Source organism: Euprymna scolopes, chromosome 31, assembly GCF_053919585.1.
Source record: "Euprymna scolopes isolate OS-2025 chromosome 31, ASM5391958v1, whole genome shotgun sequence".
NCBI classification, from domain to species: domain Eukaryota; kingdom Metazoa; phylum Mollusca; class Cephalopoda; order Sepiida; family Sepiolidae; genus Euprymna; species Euprymna scolopes.
Window position 1 is genome coordinate 31,174,873 of NC_136512.1, and position 23,786 is coordinate 31,198,658.

The window sequence follows — 23,786 nt, forward strand, 5'->3', positions numbered from 1 at the left end:
CAAAAGTACTTTGATGTAAATCAGTTAAACTCGAACACAATAATATAGAAAGAGGAACATTAAACTAGGTGGCGGGTCAGGTCAGTCCCCAGTGATCTTTTTTTTTTCGCAGCCTAATCTACTTTCGCTCAGCTTCAACTCCACTTTCCCCCGCTAACTGACCCAAACTGGACACTACCCACAATTGTCATAAACTCGACTGACCGTAAAATATGATTGTGCAATGGTGGGACAGTTTATGACAGTTAGTAACAATTGTGGTAAACTGTCGCAAAACTCATTGTCACTCCTAAAACTGCCTTTAAACTAACTCTAAAACCATTGTTCCTTTTTTTTTGTTCCCAAATCACCGTCAGTTCTTGATTAACAATCCTATTTTAGTTTCCTTTGTGCACGTTGGTGAACAACTTTCTATATTTTTGTTCTGATGAAAAACTTATTTTCTCTCTTTTTTTAAATATTTTTTCACTTCCTAACACTTGGGTGGGACGTCGATAGTATCACATGACAGTCAGTACGTCAGCGTTCAGTCTTTAGAGGTATTTCATGTATCACATTTGGTTACTGTAGTCTCTTCTGTGTAATTTTCTATCACCTTTTTCCTTATATGGCATTAAAGCATTCTAATTGTTGTTTTTTGGACAAATTGATTGAATTAAATATTTATTTTTTTTCACTGTCTATAATTCATTGTGATGTCTGTGATAATCAAACCTTGATGAAAAAGCTGTAGAAAAGTAGCTGTGCCAAAACATTACATCAACCCAGATCGCAACCACAGAAACAAAATGACCATTATATTTAAAACTACATAGTTTAAATCTTTAGCAATATAGATATATAGAAGTATTCCCTATTTACTTGCATCCCTCCCACTCGAGAGTAGAGTTTGACACAAAGTTTATTCTTAAAGCAAGGGAAAACCTACCTCCTCCGGAAGAGCCACTCTGGATTAAAACAAAAACAAAACTTGCAATAATCAATAAGCACTGACCAAGCACAGAAAGAAGTTTAATATCAAAACAGATACTACACTACACTCTTAGCCAAAAGGAGTCCGTTTTTGCCATTGTTTGTCCTGTTAAACCATATGCCCCTCTCAAGGATCTCATCGCTGCGTGTCATGGCTTTATAGAAGACTTCATTTTTCTTCTTATTCTGGCCGTGTTGTCCAACTCCAACATTCTGAATACATCAGTTGTATGCTAGTTGTGCGAGTGATACTATCACGGAAAAGGAGCCCCCAAACGCTAACGTCCACATCTTTGTTTCGCTGTATCAACTAAGATCCAATTCAGATAATTTGTTTGTCAAGCCTTTCGCTGTTATTCAGTTGTAGTCAGCTCATCTCTGATCTACTAAAGCTATTAGCTGGTCTCTCTTGCAAACTGTCGCCAACTGAAAACTGTCCCAAACTAACTCAAAGACTTTTAAATATATTGACTTCAGGATCGGAAATTCTATGTCTGGTCCTTTTGTCTTAGTTTCTATTAATCAGGGCAGAGACTGACTACTTCCATGCTCAACCTATCAGCCACTCCCAGATAACTATTTCCAAATATTCATTTTATCGTTTCTGTGCCTTGGTTAATTATAGCCTTTTTTTTTTTTTTTTTTTTTAAATGCCTTTAACTTTTTTTATGAATCACTTCCTAACACTGTGAAGGGTTTCATAATTTCTTTAATAAGTTCAATTTCTGCTGCTTCTTTCTTGGTGAGCTGTGTGATTTTGTAGTTATTTCGGTGCATATATTTGGAGAGTTTTTTCCGGCTACTTCTATTTTCATTAGTTTCAGCTCAGAGAATTAATGTCATATGTATTGTTTGATGTTCAATCCTTTCTCCCATAGTTTCAGCTAGCTTCTTATGCATGAGCAGGGAGGGAGAGCTGCATTTTTATTTTATTTTTTTTTGTAATAGTACGCTATAACCAGTATCTATTATTTTCTTGAGAACTCCTTCGGAAAAAAAAAACATGTAAGAATAATTTACAAATTACATTATTTTCTCTTCAGACTAATTTTATTTGGAAAGTTACAGAGCACTTCTTTCACACATTGCTTCAAAGGTCATGCAAAAGTTAATTTGATTTTCTCTGAAAAAGAAGGTGTTTGATCCTGCCAAACCCAAACCTCATAAATATAACATTATCTCGAACCGTCTTGTAGTTAATTTCAAAGTTACAAGACTAATTTTCATTTATAAAGATTGGCAATGCAAAATTGTGTTTTAAAACTAGAAGGTATGCAACATTATCTTATCTATTATACAAAGTGGAACAGTCTGGATCTTCATTAAATAACGACTCGCGTGCAAAGTCAGCATTATAAGCAGTGACATCATGGAATGGAATGCACGTATATGCATAAAGATTGAAAGGAAGGGAAGAAGAAGCAAAGAGAAGAAAAAAGAAAAGACGTGTCTGTTGTTGAAAGCCAGATATGTCTGGTGCCGTGTATTGAGAGCCTGCCGACGTGGTGGTCATAGGGACAATAACAACATTACAACAAGGACAGTCGTTTATGTGTATGTATAAAAACGCAGCTCTCTGTCCATCTAAGAAAAAAACCCCACAAAAACAATCATTCACAACATTGGTATTTTCTTGCTCACTGTTGCCTTGGATGAATAATATCTTTGCTGTTGCCTCTATCGCCAAACCGGAAGTAGCAAAGGTTTTAATTAAGGATAGTCAATCGAAAAGAGAGGAAGACTTTCGAAAATATCGGCAAAAAAAGTGACCCTCCCTGTAGAAATCTGCCCAGTCGAGGGTGAAGATATTAAGGTTTTTAGCCAATTTTTCGATATTTGTCGTCCGAGATATTGAGCGTCAAAATTATACCAATCTCGTGAAAATCTGTCGCAAGTTTTAGGCAGAAATACATACATATGTTTAAACAAATAGGTGAAATTCATATTATAGGTGTTAAATTGAATTTATAAAAAAAATCTTAATGCAGCAGTTCTAAAAATTATTATAAATTTATAATGATTTTTACTAGAATATCTTGTCTTTTTTCCAGTTTTAACAACTAGTCCTTTTACTTTTCTCAGTTTAATCTTAACCATATTACTTTTCATGCTCGCATTTTTCTATGTAATCCATGATTTTTCTAGGCTTTGCTTTGGAAAAATATTTTTTGTGTTCAATATCATACGCATTGTCAACAATCCATAAATATATAACCAACTTCTTAAATTGATTAAATAAAAAAATCAAATAAAAGACGCAATTAAGAAAATGAACAGAAAGAAGGGACAAAAGAAGAGAGAAACAGAATTAACAGGCGATGTCATAAGCCTAAGATTATCAACCCTAGCACAGCAAACAGCATCACTTTTGTTAACTCTCTTCATATAACCCAAATAAGATGGCTAGCGAGCCACATACTAGCTATGATTTATGAATGTGTCGACGACGAAAAAGTTGCTATGATAACCAACAGCCAATCAGAAGCAACGGTCTCACGTTTCTTGCTTACTTTTGAACACCAGTAATTTTATTATAACTTGTTTTAATGAATGAGAATAAAAAATTCTTTTTTTTTCAAAATATAGCTGAGAAGGTAACCTATGAACTGTAAAATTTGTTTGAAATTTGGTCGCAAAATAAGTGAGCAATGAAGCTTTAAAGCAGTTCTAAATAAGTAAAACATTTAACCATAGGTTCAAACACGGTAGTGTTTGAATGATATATATGTATACTAGCAGGTTGCCCAGCATTGGTCACTCATAAAATATAGTTAAATATATTTTAATTAATGTAAATTTTAAATTTATTATTATTATAGAGCCAATTGTCTATTGATTATTATATTGTACCCAATATATAGTGGCTACTCGATCATAAAATACGCTTAAATATGATATTTTAATTTATGCAGATCAATACTCTAGTGATTATCATATTGTACCCAATATATAGCAGTGACTTCAAAAAGTAAAAATATATATATAACTTTGGGTGCCATCAGCTAGAATAAAAAACAAAACATCTAGTGCTCCAGCGTTATTAATCACCTTTTGAGCTTGAGCCACGACAGATGATTATCAAACCTCTAAAAATTAACCGACATTAACACATAAATATATACTAGTGCATGTGTAGAGAAGCACTTGCAGTCGACTTAAACCTACCAAGTTCCAAGTTTTCATTTTTGACCCCCCCCCCTTGGAATCTATTTTTACTGCAATCGAATTTGTTCCACAGATCCGAATTCCCTGTATATCAAGTTTCAAGTCTATAGACGAAAACTTGACAGTAGTTTGGTAGAGACCGTTCATCACACAGACAAGGTCACTTTTATATATGAGATTATTATCATGAAAACAATCCCACGTGATAGAATTGAAAACGGAAAACTGAAAATTGTTTATATATTTAGTAACATTAGAAAGTCTGGAAATAAAGACTAAAGAGGATTGATTTGAAGAATTTCAAAAATATGTGGAGCGTCTGTGACATGAAAATTTTTTTTTTTTTTTTTAAATAAAACCAAAGAACAGAGATTAAAATTCAAAATATGTTGAGCATCTATGAAGTGGAAAGAGTGTTTTGGGGGACGTTATTATTATTATCATCATCAATGTTATGTGTAAACATTTGTGGGAAATGTGGTTTAAAATAACTAGCTTGAATTTAAATTCAAGTTCGGCTCGGTTATTTGTTTCATTTGTTGATTAAAGGAGATAAATTGTATAATCCGTTATGTTGTTTAAGGGTGTTAGACTTTATAATGAATGCTGATTCAAGAACTGTTTGTCAAAATTTATTTAAAACTAGCAAATGATACCCAGACTTGTCAGTCATAAAATATGCTTAAATATATTTTGATTCATGCAGAGTTCGTATTTATTATTACAGAGCAAATTTTCTATCGAATATTATATTGCACCTTATATATAGTAATGATTTCAAAAGTAAAAAAAAAAACATGACTCGAGTGCCATCAGCAAGAATCAAAACGAAAACATTTAGCACTCCAGCTGCGTTCACTATCAACAGATAAACAATGATTTAAAATTAAACCACTTCAAGCTATGAATGAATTTGCGCATGAACAAAAGTAATATGAAATATGTCGGTAAGTACAAATGGACATTTTGCATTTCAACTTGCTGACATATTTCTGTATGCGTTATTCATCCATCCAAACAAAGATTTTACTCGTTATAAACCATCCTTGGTGTATGATTATTATTTCTTGTTAATTTCTGTGTTATGTAACCAATAGTTTAAGAGGTAAAATATTTACAGACACATACACTGTTTTTTATATAGATAAATTGAATTAGTATTGCTTGTTTAAATTAAATAATGATCATGCTAGTTCATTTCGGGAATTGTTATTTGTTTTTGTTCTCTTATGTTCAAACTTTTTCTTTAACTCCTGTTGAATTTCACCAATATATAACTGAGAGAGAGAGAGAGAGAGAGAGAGAGAGAGAGAGAGAGAGAGAGAGAGAGAGAGAGAGAGAGAGAGAGAGAGAATGAGCAAAAGTGGACAAAGAAAGAGACAACCCCCAATAAAAAAAAAAACGAGACAAAAAAAAAACAATCAGAGTTGTAATCAGAGTTTTTTTTCTGTCTGTTTCGATTTACTCAAAACCGCACACACCTCGTCTTCTCATGTATCGTTCTCTTCTTCCTCTTCTACTTCTTGCTCTTTTTCTTCTTTTTTCTTCTCAGTCGTCAGAAGCGTCGTCTTTGTCTTGACTACGTTTTTCCTTCTCCCTTCTTGCTCACAGTGACCTGTTTTTATGCTAAGCTGAACTCTCGTGTGTGCGAGAGAACACGAGATTTTGCGTGATTACTTGGCAATATTAACCGGCCGCCGCCATCTTGCCATTTTTCTTTGGACGTGCCCGCTTTGCAGAGTGCACACCTCGAGCATTTGTCAGGTAAGCCCGTCTGTTCGCAATTTATTACACACTCCCCCCTGATCTCATTATCACAGAAAGAGCAGGGAGGCAGTGGCCTTTTTCTTTGAGTGCTTCTTCGGAGAGGGGGATTCGGGGCTTCATCATCGTCTGCGCTGTCTTCCGTGACACAAAGGTCGGCGAACCTAAAGCTGAGCATCGCAGTATCACTGTCCGGGTCTTCATCATCAGCAGGAGGGTCAGTACTTTGAAGGCTACCACTCTCAGTGTCGCTGTGCGTTGAAGCCGTCATGAACCAGAATGATGGGTCGCTGGTCACGGATTCAATTTCACTATCTTCGTCAAGCGGCAGCTGCGTTTGGAATACTGATCTTAAGTCTTTAATATGACGAGGTACTCCATCAACTCGCACCGCCTGCGGGCTGATCACTTCAGTGACATGACCGGTTCCGTAGCGAGTCGTGCACTGGCCTCGGGGTTTTTTAACCCAGACGACATCTCCTTCTTTTATGTTCTTTTGTGGTGGCTCCGGTTCGGGTAGTGAGCTGCTCTCCAAACCTCTCACCCTGACACGGTATGTATGTAGCGCGTTGGCTGGCGCGGTGGAGGGTGAAACATCGTCCTTAGGGGTGACGTTGTACCAGTAGACTGCTTCAGGTACCGTACACCCCTTCCGCGCTGCGATTGTCTTAACAGTTCTGTGATTGCGCTCAATAATCCCGTTTCCACTGGGAACATGGGCACACCGAAAATGCAGATGGACACCCCAGCCATCTGCAAACTGTTTAAACAGCTCACTAACAAAAGCGGGGCCATTGTCGGTGAGTATCTCAGGAAGGCCATGCTCGAGGAACACACCTTCCAACTCATGGATAATGGCAGCCCCGTCCTGCTGGCGAAGGGGCCGCCACAATGAAAACCTAGATGGTCCACAGTCGATAAGCGTCAAAAAATGCCTCCCGTTGTAGTGCGTTATGTCCATCGCAATCCTATCCCAATTACGCTTCACACTGAGTATTCCCTTCTTCCACCGGACAGGTGCTGTGTCGATCGATCGGCAGGTGTTGCAGCTTCCCACAACAGATTTCACAGCCCTCCGAGACACAGAGGGGTCAACCAATCTGGCGAAGTAAAGCATTCGGTTTACACCGGGGTGCCCGCTTTGGCAATGGACATCATTAATATGCTCCGGGCTGAGTCTATGTCCCACTGCAGCGCAATTTACAGGTGCTGACTCGTTCACTTCTTTTGGCAGGTCTAGCCAACGGCGTGGCACTCTGGTCAGACGATCCGCCTGATTCAAACAGGACTGTACCAGTGTCACATCTATGACCAAGTCGTATTCCTTAGTGGTTTCGGTTAGGGTAGCAAGCCGCCTCCGGATCAACATTTCGGCCGACGCCTTCGTTGTCAGACGTGCTTTTCCGTTCAAGGCATTGGTCATCCACCGATGCACACACGTGGAATCCGTGATGATGTGAAGGATTCTAGCCTGCCACTGAAACGCTAGATTGACTCCTTTCAGTGTAGCATCGAGTTCAGCTAGGTTTATATGCTTGGCGTCATTCTCCGGCCGAAGCCAGCAGGCATCTTCTATTATCCTTCCGTCGACCGCCAGAGCAACGCCAAGGGCAAGTGAGCTGGCATCTACCCAAACTGTAAATTCACTCCCATCGACGCACCAGCTCCCCCGTACAGGGTCATCATTGGTCACTCTGGCCACAACTTCCACCAGCATGCTTCGCAGGGCAGGATCATGCACCTCATCGTCCCATCCAGTTGACATAGAAGTTGCCCGTCGCTTTATGGCCGCTACAGCCACTCGGAGCCACCCACACACAGGGAAGTGACCCACCAATTTTCCGCAAATGGCAAACGTGCTCCGACATGTGATGGTACATGGGATTTCCGGGATTTCACCACTCCTTCCCCATTGAAGGCCATCTGCACTTCCGCTCACCTGCAGTCCGAACACTTTCGCCCCGTCCCGTAGCCGCTCCGGCTCCTTGCACGACAATCCGAAGTGCTCGAAGTGATCTTTGACCGCCTGGGCAGACAGGAGGCTCTCATTGACAAAAATGTCGTCTATATACGACGATGTCGCAGGTTGCACCGCTTCATCTTGACTCCGGATCGCCTGCATGATTGCTGTCATGATGTTAGGGGCTACATTCAGGCCGAATCCTAGCCTGGTCAAGCAATAGCGAGTTCCTTTGATCACCACCGTCTGGAACGGCCACAGCGATTTCTCAACACGTATTTGCAAGTACGCTCTTCGCAAGTCCAGTATGGCTGCTTCCACACCCTGCCGCCGTCACTCCCGTAGTTTATGAGCACAGACATCAGCCCCCGCAGTGTGTGGGTCAACGTATTCATTAAGTTCTCGGTAATCAAGAACAGGTCGAACTTTCTGCTTGTTCTCTTGTCTGACAGCCATCAGGGGAATTAGCCCCCGCAGGGGCCCGAGCTCGTCCTCTGGGTATGGAACTAACCAGCCATTATCCAGCCACACTTGAAGTTCTTCCTCGTACTGCCCCCTAAGCCACGCAGGAGGGGGATACTCTGTAAGTCGATTCCGCAATGACACTGGTGGCTGGTCGCCTGCCCATTTCCAGGACGCTGTCCAAGTGTTTGTGCCCTTATCGTATTCTGCATGGAAGTCGGGCTCATCGAGAGTGATTGCTGCACACATTTGTTTGTTTGGTCGAGAGAAGCTCACATCACCGGCGCCGTTCACAGTAATTCCGCCTAGCTGTGTGATAGCGTCCATTCCAAGGAGAAGGTCATATCCGAGCAGCTCCCCATCGACCACTAACACCGTCACAGCAACCGGAGAGCCATTGCCAATGCTGATATGAACAACGCTGACCCCACAACACACCAATGAACCTTGGCCGACAGTAAGTACAGGGATCCTTCGTTTCTTCCATGTGGCGCAATATTCCTTTCGAAGAAGGGTTTGGGTACAGCCGGTGTCAACCAGCGCTGAACGTTCACATCCATCAACTTGAACTGTTACTGCAGGCAGCGCTTTGTTCAATGCCGCGTTGGGGAGGGTGCTAGCGCTGTGGCGTCCTCCCCTTGCCCATTTCCCGGACAATTCCGCGCTATGTGGCCTGGCTTATTGCATTGGTGACACCGTATTACTTGTCGTGCTCCATAATTAGGGGTGCGCCTTGTACCGCTTTTGCAGTCTCTGGAAAAGTGGTTGGGGCCACCACAGGTATAGCATCGTAGACCCTTCGTTGGCGAGTCCAGAGTGTCAACAGCTGCGGAGACTAGTTCTCGATTGTCTTTCAAGATGTTTCGTGCTCTCGCCAATAACTCCTCCAATCCAATCTCAGTGAGTCTTGACGATGCTCGCAGCAGTCGACTTGCCTCATCCGGAAGTCCCGACAAAAAGGCGCATGCCAATATGCGATCACTTGCACCGCCGAAGGGAGTGGCAAGCTTTTTCAAGTCGGCCATGTAGACATCCACTGTCTCCCCCGGCCCAAGTCGGCGTTCGGAAAACTGCCTCCAGGCGACAAAAGGGTCTGTACCAAATGCCCCGTATAGCGCTTGTGTAATCTGCTCCATGGTCGGATCGTCCCCTAGCTGCTGGTACACGGCATAAGCCCCTTTAGTGAGTCTCAATGGGATAACCATAGCTGGGTCTTTAATCTTGCACAACCGGCAAACGCGCTCAGCCTTTTCCAGCCATTCGACCACCGAGGGACCAGTGGGGGAGCCATCGAATTCCGGAATTAATCTGATGTAAAATTTCTCCATACCAAAGCCGAGATAGCTTGTAATCAGAGTTTTTTTTTCTGTCTGTTTCGATTTACTCAAAACCGGACACACCTCGTCTTCTCATGTATCGTTCTCTTCTTCCTCTTCTACTTCTTGCTCTTTTTCTTCTTCTCAGTCGTCAGAAGCGTCGTCTGTCTTGACTACGTTTTTCCTTCTCCCTTCTTGCTCACAGTGACCCGTTTTTATGCTAAGCTGAACTCTCGTGTGTGCGAGAGAACAAGATTTTGCGTGATTACTTGGCAATATTAACCGGCCGCCGCCATCTTGCCATTTTTCTTTGGACGTGCCCGCTTTGCAGAGTGCACACCTCGAGCGTTTGTCAGGTAAGCCCGTCTGTTCGCAATTTATTACACAGACACCCCCCCCCCAAAAAAAAAAATAGAAGAGACAAAAAACAAAAGCAAACGAGACAAAAAAAAGACAAAAAAGACAAAAAAAAAAAAAAAACGAGACAAAAAAAAACTAAAAGACAAAAACGAGACAAAAAAAACAACAAAAAAACAACAAACGAGACAAAGAAAAAGACAAAAACAAAAAAAGAGACAAAAAAAAATAAACGAGACAAAAGAAATTTATTTTACAGATTTTTTATATACAACAACAGAAAATTATTTTAAAACATTAAGATACTTCTGTTAAAAGCACAGGTTTGCTTTTTTATGACCCATTGCATCATGTTAAAATCTGAAATTGTAGTTATAGTTTTTTTTATTATGCATTCCTGTACTGTATTGAATGGCATTGAAGATGAGTGTCTTGCGAACCCCTTCCCACCCTTTGTTATAAATTTGTAATGGATGTAGAAAAAGAGAAAGGGAACGTCTTTGGCATATAAACAGGAATTAAATTCCAGTGTTTATTTGATGGGTGATTAAACAATTCCTACCCTTCCCAGGTAAAATTTATTTTCTAATCGGATATTCCTGGTAAAATCTGTAATCATGGTTTGCTATAAGATTGTGTTGTGTCATAATGACAGTTGAAATTAAAAGTTGTCTTGGAAACCCAAATAATGGGATAGCTTCTATGTGTTTTTATTTATACATACTCATCTCGGAACGTTTTTTTTTATATATATATATTCATCGCAACCGCACAGGATTTAATCTCATATCATCCTTCATATCTGGATTTAAAACTCTGAAAACTCCTGTATTCCTCTTTCGCTTTGATTACATCAAAGTCTGGACTTACACACTGTGGTTTGATTTCTTCTTTTTTTTCTTTCTCTATCTCTTTTGACAAACCTTATGCAAGCATTAATTTACCAACATTACTCCACACAAACTGTATTATACACTCTATGACCAACATCATGAAGTGAAGTTTCATGAAATGCTAAAACCAGAAAATCTTTAGCTCCGCTATCTTTATGATCTACTAACTAGTTTCTTTCCCTGATGAAAAGAACCTTACTTTGAAACTCTGCAAAATAAGGATATTTCACCACCTTTCTTTATTGCAGTCATTCCGTCGAAAAGTAAATTTTTACATGTAAATCTCCGGTTTATAGTCTTTGTTTATGCTAATTATTTTATTTATTTATTTATATATATATATATAGTTTTTTTGGGGGAAAATAATTGAGCACTCTGCTGGATTTCTAAGGAAAATTCGAAAATAAGAGCGCATTTATATTTTGCTTAGAGATAGTTTTTAGATGGGACAAATCATTGGTACCGTCGGTTTCAAACCCGATAATTATGACCGTTTTAGATACCCCTACCAAGCTCTCTTCAGTCAATACTTAAATGAGTATTGGCTGAAGAGAGCTTGATATGGGTATCTAAAACGGTCCTAATTATCGGGTTTGAAACCGACGGTACCAATGATTTGTCCCATCTAAAAACTATCTGTACAATCATGTTGGCACACCAGTTCCCATTAGATCACCAAAGTTAAGCAACATTGAGCCTGGTTAGTACCAAAATGGGTGACCATTTGAGAATTTCAAATGCTGTATGTGTTCTCCGCTTATTTCGGCATTGTTTCCAGTCATCTAGCGCTTCTTGCCACTAACTCAAACAGTGCCGATTCAGGAAATGTGCGGGTAGTAATTGTGCAACCTTTGCCTCACAATTACTCGCACAGCTATCTTTACAAACAGTATCCATTGTCGCTTGAGACTGAACGGAGGCATTGATGTGTTGTATTACTCCCACCCCAGGGAGATTGGCGGGGAATGAGAAAAAAAGAAAAGTTATAGAGAAAAAAATAAATGTAAAAAAAAACAAAAACAAAAAACACTCAATCCAAAGAAAAGAGGAAAGTATGTTAATTGACATATTCTTAATAGTGTAAAAAATTAATATTGCCAATTTTGAAGAAAAAATAAATATAGATTGCTGAAAAAAATTGAGGCAAAAAAACAAAACAAAAAAGAAACAAAAAAGATGTTGATTAGTGTAAAAATTCGACGAAAAAGAAAATTAATAAATATCATACATTGCTGCTTTAGGTGTTTTTATTTTTTTCACCTTGATCACAGAATTACTTTGAGTAGTTCGAATACTGAAGTAAAAATTAATGTTTTACTTTTTTTTTCCTAACAAACAAGAAACACTTTTCATTTGCAGTCAGTGCCGGGTGACCCTGCTACTATTATTAAAAAAGAAAATGATATGAAATAACATTGGTCGTTCACCGGGACAAACAATGACGGTTGCTATTTAGAACTGTTTTATTGAAATAATATTCCGAGTTTTAAATAGAAACATGCCGACCAAAATCTCCATTTTCTAATATATAAAAGACTGTATGTCTGTCTCTCTCCCTATTTTCAAACTATCTCTTCCAAAACTAAAAGTCGCAAAGCGGTGCTAGGTGCTTGATTGGATTTTTAATGGCTTGATTGGATTTTGGGGGAGGGTCATTAGTCGGTTAAAATAGTTTTTAAGGGCTCACAATAATAAAAAAAAAAAACTTCGTTATACATGTTGTATATTCATCTTAGCTTATTCTTAATTTTAAACAAGTGGGAGGATGGGGACGGTAAGACGGGTAAAGGGGAAAAACGATAAAGGAAAATTAATGATAAAGGAAAAACGAAAAAAAAAAAAATGAAAAAGAAAAAAATGAAAACGAAAAGAAAAAAAAAAATGAAAAAAAAAATGAAAATTAACCTAATTTGACACTCACAAAACAAAAGAGGTAAAGAGGTCAAGGTATGGTATGCAGAACTTTGTTTGAGAGAAGCTCTGCTATTGGCTAATGAAAACAATGTGTGAGGAGGAATAACAAAAATCTGATTGATTAGCAAGTCAGACTAAACATCGCGTGGATATAGAAAAACTACACAGTAATGTGAATTCCATGTATTTTAACTGGGAGATTCCATACAAGGATTAAACGTAGACGCCTTTGTGTAATTTAATTGCCATAAATATGTTTTAGAACTTACTATATATAGGTATAAAATACAATATGAAATAAACTTATATAGTTCAGATGAATTTTACTTAAAACCAATTTCTAAAAAGAAAGATGAAGCTCAAATTTGTCTTTCTGATGAAGGAGAAAGTTATAACAGCTTGGATTACCCATGATTGCTTCTGACTTCTTAAGAAACATATTCTATATATATCTAGTTATTTTGAGGAACAATTTTTAATGGAGTATATTTGTTTTAAGTCGGATTCTATTTAATCCATAGTTGGGACCGGGTCAGAGTGGACCTGGGAGCAATGGCAATTAAAGGGTGGCTCCGCACTCCCCAAGACCCACAAGGTGGGGCCTCACCGTCGGATATAGTTTTAGGTTATATCCAGGACCATATACCCCTATGAGAAAATGAAAAAAACGTGTTTTCAAAAATTGTGAACTTAAAATTATATATATATATTATGTATGCTCTGAATATTACTGAGTAGCAGACAAATGTAGTATATTTGGTATTATACTATTTATATTATAATATTGTCTATCCTGCTATAACTGGAAAAACATTACTCTTGGAATATTTACAAGAAAACCAAAATATACATATTAAATAAAATACATATTGGATATGTTTGAAAGCGAAATCACAACGCAATATTATGAAAAATAAACAAATATTTATTTGTTTAAAATTCATATATTCCAAAGTCATACTACTTCCTCAGAAGTTTGTACATTTCTTTTTGCCATGATGAAGTTTGTACATTTTTTTTTGCCATGATGAAGTTTGTACATTTTTTTTTTGCCATGATGAAAAGAAAAAATCAGTTAGTAAAATGCATTGTAATTTGGCTTTCAAATGTATGTCATACATATTTTACTTCAAAATTTAATCAACGCTTCTTTAACAGAATTCACAACCCTGACATTAATATCGTACAGCCAACACATTTTCCAGCATTAAAAAAAAAAAAAAAAAAAAAAAAACACTGCAGACAGACAACATGTGGACTTTTACTAACTAAACAATAAATAGATGATATCCCGGAGAGATATTTTTACATTTGTGAAAATATATGCACATATTACATTTGTTTTTAAAGTAATTTTTAAAATAATCCTAATATAAAAAAATACAAAAATAAATAAAAATAAAAACTCTATAACTAAATGTTTAGAGATTTGAAAAGAATCAGAATTAAAATCCATAACCGTATCAGAATCTGGAATTTAGAACAGAATCGTTGATTGTATCAGATGAGAAAATATTGGAATCGTCCCATCACTATTAGCAATATTAAACACAGGTGTGTACAAGTAGGATTCATCTGGTGAAAATTTCCATTTAAGATTAAAAGCCTGGTCCAGTAAGTGAATGCAGCAGATGGGTAGACAAAATTGGGTCTCATTTGTACCACCAGAGAGTGCGGTTGGGCATTCTTCCCCATCTATTTAGAAGCAGGAGAAAATTGCTTTATGTGTATGAATAAATAATAAATAAAGCCACCCAGAAATTTTTAAAGCACAATTGTATTTGTTGAGGTGTTTTTTGTTTTTTTTTAAAACGGTTCGTAAACATGATCATTGAGAAGAGAAGAGATAGAAGCCTTGACTGCCATATCAGCACTGAAACCCGACCTGTGAATCCCATCAATTACGTGGAGGAACCGTAGGCAGCACAGAGAATACACTGTACGGATCAAAGAATACCTCATCATATTGTATCACACCTTTGTTAGCACAATATTGGAAACATCTGTATGGACGAGTGCAAGCTACGTTATTTTATTATGATTATTATTATTATTATTATTATTATTATTATGATTGTTATGATTATCATTGTTATTACCATTATTATTACCATTATTATTATCATCATCATTATTATTGTTGTTGTTATTATCGTTATTGTTATTATTATCGTTATTATTATCATCATTATTGTTGTTGTTGTTATTATCATCGTTGTTATTATTATCATTGTTATTACCATCATTATTGGTATTGTTATTATTGTTATTGTCATTATTATTATTATTATTGTTTACTCACTAGGAGTAGTCACACAAACCATCAAAGATTTCTCTGAGAACAACTTGTCGTCCGAAGTTGCGTTATTTGTCTGAGTGACAACAAATCTTCCCAGATTTCCAGTACTCTGCACCTATTATTATCATCATTATTATTATTGTTGTTATCATTATTATTATTGTTGTTATCATTATTATTATTGTTATTATCATTATTATCATCATCATCATTATTATTATTGTTATTATCATCATTATTATTGTTGTTATCATTATTATTATTGTTGTTATCATTATTATTATTGTTGTTGTTATTGTTTTTTGTACTCACTAGGAGTAACTAAGGGTTCAAAAAAATAAATAAAATAAAGATCAAGATGAATTTCTTAACCTAGAATGCCACGACCCCCTGTGCATATGTATAGACGCCAGCATAATAAAAAAACATCTTAAAACTAAAAATAGAAAGACACAAAGTCCACATGTTCAGAAAAAGGGAACAGAAACAAAAGTCATCTACATTCCCCGCCTCCTACTATTATATAAATCGTTTGAAGTCTTAGCCATTTCGACAAAACTAAAATTTTAAGAGAGAACTTTCATAAGAGGGAAAAGGAAGGCAAAACAAAGAGGAAAATTGAAAAAAAAAAAACTGACAAAAAACAAAAAAAGATAGGAAGAAAGATAAATGATCCAGCTGAATATTCATGAAAAAATAAGTATGGGTCTCATAATTTGGAAGAAATCAGCTTTTTTATGGATTATAAGTTAATATTAAAAATTTGCATTTCGAGTCAAAAACAGCCTTACATGCTTATGTGTCATGTCAAAATTAGTAAAACAAATCCAAAAATCACAAAAAACTATGGAGTAAAAAAATAATTACAAGATAAATATCGAATAATGCTGTTTTATCACTATGGTTGATCTTGAAGAATTCTCAGAATCGAGGGGAGGTAATTGCAGTCCATCATTTTGACAAATTCTAATTCTGAAAAGTGGATGCCAACGAGTTAAAATAAAGTTTAAAAAGTTAAAATGAAGTTCAAAAAGAAATTTACTTATTTTAACATGAAAAACAATTTTACAAATATGAATCAATGTTTTATTATGCATTTTATTTATTTCATGTTCGTTATTTAAATAAATTATTTTTTAACATTTTTTTTTTAACAAAAGAAATGTGCAAGAAAAGTTCTTTCATTGCACAAAAAAAATATCCATTGCGATCAATTCCATATAATCAAATGACTTATCTCCCTTGTTTTCAGTTATTTTTGAATTAGAAAATGGCGGATAGAGATATAAGATAATAACCATCTTCTACTTGGTCAATTTTTCATAATTTTTGAAGTTTTTACTAATTTCAACATGAGATGTGATTATATAGTTTTTACTTAAAATGCAATTTTTGATATCCAATTATAATGCAAAAGCACCCTTTTTTCTCCATTAAAAAAAAAAGAAAGAAAGAAAAAGGGGGACTTTGTCAAAATAGCAGAGAACTCATATCCATTTAAGTGGAAATCTTTTTTTCTCGATTAAAAAAAAAAGAAAGCAAAATTCTGCTAAAAAAGAGCAGAACACTCACATCCCTACAAATTTTCATTTTCCATCTTTGTATCTGGAACTAGACATTTCTCAATGACTTCCACCGTTTACTCCATGAATCAGCAATTCTGTGTGTAAAAAAATGTTTCCGAAAGCTGCATTTTAAAAAGATATCATTTGGTACAAAATATTATCCAATCATTTTGTATGATTATCACATGACAGATATTAAAAAACAAAAAACAAAAAAAAAACAAATTCAAAAGTAAGGCTTCCTATATTTTCATATCAACCGAATGGATCAGAGGGGATTACAAATTGCACTGTTATGATGATTGAACTTATGCATTCACGACCTAAAAGTTTCATCTCTCTGTTACAGATATTGATGGTGTAAGACTAAGAAAGCAATCCCTGTCATGGATGTGCATCAGAAGCCGAGATGCATTGAATTCCTGGCAAAAGTATATTGAGAATGGTGAGGACTATGAAGAAAGTTAAATTCTGGAGCACAAAAGTCATTCATTTTATGGTACCATTCCTATAGTTCTTTAACTTTTTGAATCCCCCCCCCCAAAAAAAATAGGAGGCTTTACTTTTGAAATGAACCTCGTAGGATAAAAAACCTCTTGATGATGGGAATTTGTTTTTTTGATCGAAATAACATGGCAATTTATGATTTTGAAACAGGAATTACAACCTGCAATGCCCAAGAGGATAGAATTCTGATGCATTAGGAAGCCATGTCGATACAATTTTGTTGTTGAGTATCATTCATTTCGAATGAATCAGATGATTATTCCTATGTACTTTGCCTCCCCACAAGAGCAGAGTTAAACATCAAAGTCGCTTTTTTACATGGAGAAAGAACAAAAAATGAAAATGGTCTCATTCATGAAGGATTTCTCTTCCACTAACCGAGAACAAAAAACTGAAGTGCAGCATCAGAACAGATACTACACTTTGATCTTGGCCTGATGGACCGACAACCTAAAGGTGCCAAGTTCAAATCGTTCGTTCCACAGAAAAACCCTTTCATTTACGATGCTGGCAATCTTCACATGGCTCCTCCCGTTAGCACCTAATGTCTTTCTAGAAAAAATATTCTAACTAAATACCAAACAATAAAGTCATTGTAATTGGTTTAACATTCATTTTACATGCTGGCAGGTGTTGAAATTGATTTCCAAACTAACCTATCTCTGGCCAGGTCTTTATGTATGCCTCCTCTCTCAAGTCCATCCTTATTTTCTCCAATGTTTTCCTTGGCCTTCTCCCTTCCTAACTGACCCTGCTAGCTCAACTGTTGTACATTTTCATATCAAAAATTCTTAAACAGAATGTGATATCTTTAATAATTTGAAAAAAAAAGAAAAAAAAAAAAAGTAAAAACATGTAAACTGGTTGACATTAGTCAAAGGTGACCCAAGGGCGTAAAGATTGAACCCCTGTCTTCCACCCTCTCCGCTCAAACCTTAACCATGCCAATTGGCTGGTTACTTCAAAGGAAATATAAAATTCATAGTTTTCTTATTCAGTTCAAGGGAATTTTATGGATGTCATTAAAAATGTTTTCTGATAGATGGGAAGAGGTCATCTATATATAAAAGCGAAAATGTATGTGTGTTTGCCTTTTGTGTATGTCTACAAAAGGCTTTTTTCAACGTGATTCTTGGTTGGCTCGCTCCTTCTTGAAACTTTTTATATGCTGTTTAAATAATAATATCTACGATTAAGGAACTCTGGTTGCAGCTATCTTTAATTTACTCGACTTTTACAAGCTATTTTCGAGATATTTTTTGATCGCCGCGTAGCGGGGAAAACAAAAACTGGCTTCCAGCGCAAAACTAGGTCAAACATCACGCGACTTAACGTTCTCGCAACTGTTAATTTTTCGCTTTATAAATGTCAACTTAACATACTTATCAATTCGTCTATTCCTGTGGTAGAGATGGTTAGGTCGCAGGTTTTTTTCCATTTCCTTTCCACCTCCCTCCACGTCAAAGGTTCGGGGTTCAAGCCTACCTTTCTACTAAAATTTTTTTTTTTTTTTTTTTTTTTTAAAACAGGGTTGTTTTGATCTACCTCCCCCAACACACACACACCTCTAAACACCCTGGCAACGCTGGGTACCCACGCTAGTCTATATATATAAAAGCGAAAATGTGTGTATGTATGTGTGTTCGTTTTTTGTGTATGTCTGTAAAAGGCTTTTTTCGCTGGACTTTTTGGTCGGCTCATTCCTTCTTAAAACTTTTTATATCATGTCTAAATGATAATATATATGGGGGTTGCCTGTCTATTTAATTTGCCTGACTTTCACGCATTATTTTGTCCAGATTTTTAGAGCGTCCCGTGCATCTCTTTCGCTTTTCAGTATAAAAACAAGCGAAAACTGGCTTGCAGCCGCGTCATGTTTCAAGGTCAAACATCATGCGACTTAAGGTTCTCGCACCTGTTAATTTCATTTTATACACGTTAAATTAAGAGGTTTTTCATTCCTCTTCTCTCGTGGCCGAGATGGGTAGGTCCCAGAGTTTTTTTTTCATTTCGTTTCCGTCTCCACGTCAAAGGTTCGGGGTTCAAGTCTACTTTCCTACTAAAAAACTTTTTTTTCTTTTACACCTCCAAACACCTGGCCAACGTTTTTTTTTTAAACCAGGGTTGTTTTGTTTTGATCCCCCCCCCCCGCCCAACACACACACTTACAAACACCCGGGCCACGCCGGATACCCCCCGCTAGTTTTAGATAATGGAGAGTACATTAAAGATTTAAATAAATCTTATTTGAATAGTTTTTATGGAGCTTTTAAAAAAAAATAAAAAAAAAAAAATAGGGACAGAACTCTGTCATGAACTGCCATAATTAATTATGAAAAAAGAATGCTTTAAAGAAAATCTGTTAAATTAAAAAATATTTTAAAATAAGGAAAAATAAAAATTTAATAATTTCTTTTTAATTTTTTAGGAAAAAAGATATTAAGAATAAACTTACAAAAATTTACAAAAAAAAAAAAAAAAAAAAATTCTGAAGAAAAAATTCCCAAAGGAAAAGAAATTCTGAAGAAAGAAAAAAAAATTCACAAGAAAGGAAAAAAATCCCATAGGAAAAGGATAAAAAAATTTCCAAATTTAAAAAAAAAAAAAAAAATTCAAGGAAAAAAAATTTTTTCCTAATAATTGTTCATCTCAGATAAAAAGATTTCACTGAAATCTTTATTTTCATTAGTTTTCAAAAACTCTTTTTCTTTTTTTTTTAGATCTAGAAAAATATAAAAAATATAATCAAGCATATTGAAAGAAAAAAAATTAAAATCGATAAATAAATTAAAATAAAACTTTTTTTCGTTCAGTTCGTAAAACTTTTTCTCTTTAAGGAGAGCTGTGAATATCTGCGATTGTTCGTAAAGTATTACTTGTGGTACCATATCGAGGTGATCCAAGTGGAGGGTAAGTATTGGTAAATTGGTTTGTAACACCGTTGATATTTATCGGTGCCGTTCTTTGAATGTTTGCTGGCCGAAGAAAATTCCGGAATTTCCTGGGAAAGAAAAAAGGAAAAAAGATAGCTAAACAGGCAGACGTAGTTATAAATTTTTTTTGGGTAATAGTTACGAATTCATCCATATTGGAAAAAGAAAAAAAAAAAATCAGACAAAATGGAGAAAAGAAAAATCTTTATGTAGAAAATGTTATATCTCCACCACCCAAAAAAATCGTGTATTTTTATAAAAAAAAAAAAATCCAATTTTGTAGCTAACAGGAAAAAATAATTCCAAATAATTCAAAGTTGTAAGTTTTTAGAAAGCCATTCTTAACATGGGGGAGGTGGAGACATTGGAAAAATCCAAATTAGCTTAAAAATGATTTTCTGTATAAAATAAAACTACTTAATTTATGATTTTTGGAATATGATATTTACATATATACAGATTTTTCGTTATTTTTTTTTTTTAATGCTTACTCTATGGTTTAATGCATTTCATTTCCAGCTGCTGGAGTTGGACATGTTCCTGTCATATGACAGAAAGGATTTTTTTTTCCCTTTATGCTGATTCAGAAAATTGCCCTTTGTCTGAATACACTTAATGTAAAATTTCAAATGTTTAGACCAAAAATTGGCTGAGTAATTTGGTAGAGACTGCAAAGGTCAATTTAAAAAAAAAAGTTTTACCCCAAGTTTTACCCCTTAACATTTTGGCCTCAAATCAAATTAAAAATGTTTGCTCCATATCTAAGTAACCTACATCTAAACTTTCAAGCATTTAGACCCAAAATTGGCGGAGAGATTTGGTAAAGTTTTCAAAGATCAAATCGTTGAACTTTGACCCCTTGATAGCCAAATTTCTGGCCAAAAGCCGATTAAAAAGATTTTCCCAAATTTCAATACCCTGTTAATTCTCGAGTCTGTAGATTGAAAACTGACAGAGTAGTTTGGTAGGGAAATGTACACACACAGACAATTTCACTTTTATAGATATACTAGCATAAGTGCCTGGCATTGCCCGGGTGCTTGGAGGTGAGTGTTGAGAGAAAAAAAAATGTGGTAATAGGAAGGTAGGCTGGAACCCGTACCGTGAAGGAGGAAAAGAACTGGGGGAAAAAAACGTAACGTCTTTGCTGTTACGACCACCACCAAACCGGAAATGACGTAGGTTTAAATTAAGGCTAGACAATCGAAAAGAGGGGATGACTTTCGAAAATATCACTGAAAAAAGCGACCCTTCCTATAGAAAAGTGCCTAGTTGAGGGTGAAGAAATTAATGTTTTTAGCCAATTTTTCAGTATTTGTTGTCTGAAGGGTCGAACTTCAAAACAATACTGATCTTGTGAAAATCCGTTGCCTCTGTCGAAAGTTTTAGGCAGACATGCAAACATACATACATTTATATATTGGTAGCTCAAATTTTCGGCCCAAACCGGTTAAAAAACTTGCCCTATCTCTGAATACCTTTTATGTAAAATTTCAAATGTTTAGACCAGAAATTGTCTGAATAATTTGGTAGAGACCACAGAGGTTAATTTTTTTAAAACTTTGCTCCCTATTATGACCCTTTAACATTTATTGTTTAGGGCTCAAACTAAGTTATTAAGTTAGATCCATGTCCAAGGAACCTATATCTAAAATTTCAAGTGTTTAGATCCAAAATTGTCGGAGGAGTTTGGTACAGTTCTCAAAGGTCAAATCGTTGAACTTTGACCCCTTAACAGCTAAATTTCTGGCCGAAAACCGATCATAACGATTTTCACAAATCACAGTACCCTGTATATCAAATTTCGAGTCTGTAGACTGAAAATTGACAGAGTTATTGCGTAGGTAAATGTACACAGGCAGACACAGATACACAGACACGTTCACTTTTATAGATATACTAGCATGGGTGCCCAGGTATTTAGAGGTGTATGTTGAGCAAAAAAAAAAAAAAAAAAGCGGTCAATTTTTTAAAACTTTGACCCCTATTATGACCCCTTAAAATTTATTGTTTTGGGCTCAAATTAAGTTATTAAGTTAGATCCATGTCCAAGGAACCTATATCTAAAATTTCAAGTGTGTAGACCCAAAATTGTTGGAGGAGTTTGCTAGATTTCTCAAAGGTCAAAACGTTGAACTTTGACCCCTTAATCGCCAAATTTCTGGACAAAAACCATCACATCGATTTTCCCAAATCTCAGTACCCTGTATATCAAATTTCGAGTCTGTAAATTAAAAATTGACAGAGTTATTGCGTAGGGAAATGCACACACACACTTTCACTTTTATATAGATAGATAGATAACACCAAACAGTTCTACACATTCCCCCCACCAAAAATAAATTACCATACCCTGAACCCTATATTTCCTGCATGTACGCTATATACTTACTTATTCTAGAAATGCGAACCCTTCTTTGTGTTTACTTTTTCCGAGGGGCAATATTTTCCTTCTGCTGTGCTTTATTACGGGCCGTTACATTTTTAAATCTTTTTTGCGTTTTTGGTATAATACCAAGCAGTTGTACATCTATCCCCCCCCCCAAAAAAAAACAAAAACAAATATATCATACCCTTAACACCCTATTTGCTGCATGTACACTATATACTTACTTATTTTACAAATGTTACCCCTCCTTTGTATGTTTGCTTTTACACGAGTTGTACTTTTGTTTTTTTCTTTGAAGAAAAGATAATTTTTTACCTTACCTTCAAACTTTCCTTAAAAATGATGAATTTTATAGTCTTCCCTCTATGCTGATTCAGAAAATTTTAATTATATTTGACGTATACAAGTACTTTATGATATAATGCCCTCTCTGCACAGTTATTCCCCACCCCAAAATAAGCATACGCTCTACCCAATATTTATTGATTTTGCATAAGAGACCACTCATTTGTTTTATGTTTGCATTTACACCAATTGTTTTTTTATTTTAATATAAATTTTTACCTTAGCTCCAACTACACACTTTTCTTTAAAATGAAGACTTATAGGTTTCCTACTATGCCGAGTTAGAAAATCTCATTCTATTTGATGGATACAAATAGTTTCCAAAACATAATGTTCTGTATTGTGCACTTTTAATCACTGGCCGCTAGACTGGCAACCACCAATTTTTTTTTTTTGGTTGGTTCAGAGTATTTGCATGTGGGAATCCTGACAGCAATTATCAAGGTTATATTTCGGACAAATTTTTTGACAACCGCGCCCCCACTCACAAAATGGGGTGTCTATTCCAAAAGCCGTTCTTAAAATGACGAGGTTGGGGTTTGGACAACAACAAAAATAACAGTACTTTAATTTTTTACACGCGAAGGGAATGCTTCCACAGGGCAACGTCGGTTAACCGGTCCTGCTAGTTTAATATATAAACGGCTATATGTCTGAATACAGAGCGATACTAAGGGCCTCAAATGATTGGATTTTTGTCATGGGCATTCTTCTATGGGGGTTTTAATTGTTTTTAATCGTTAAACATTTTCTACCTTCATCTTAGCTTCTTTTTAATTGGTTTATATGCGTGTCACATTGGTACAGTGATAATGTAACCAGTGTTGAATGCTACAGTTTCGGTTTCGATTCTAGCGGATGCCACCTAAATACTTTTTGTTTTACTTCTGAAATCAGGACTATAATAATTTATATAAAACCTGGGGAAATTAAAATATATTTAAG

General features: G+C 35.9%; 1 protein-coding gene across 4 annotated transcripts in view; it reads right to left on the reverse strand.

The window, feature by feature from the left end:
- LOC145255674 (integral membrane protein GPR137B-like) overlaps window positions 1-23,786 on the reverse strand; it is a 285,828-nt gene that overhangs the window by 159,000 nt on the left and 103,042 nt on the right. For 2 of the 4 annotated variants that reach the window (XM_080114238.1, XM_080114236.1), the window contains one exon: window positions 10,228-20,175. The exons of the other annotated variants lie outside the window; for them this stretch is intronic. In XM_080114238.1, coding sequence (XP_079970364.1) covers window positions 20,007-20,175 — 169 coding nt within the window. In that variant the 3' untranslated portion in view covers window positions 10,228-20,006. Of the gene's footprint in view, window positions 1-10,227; window positions 20,176-23,786 lie in introns of those variants that run through there. 4 annotated transcript variants of the gene reach the window in all.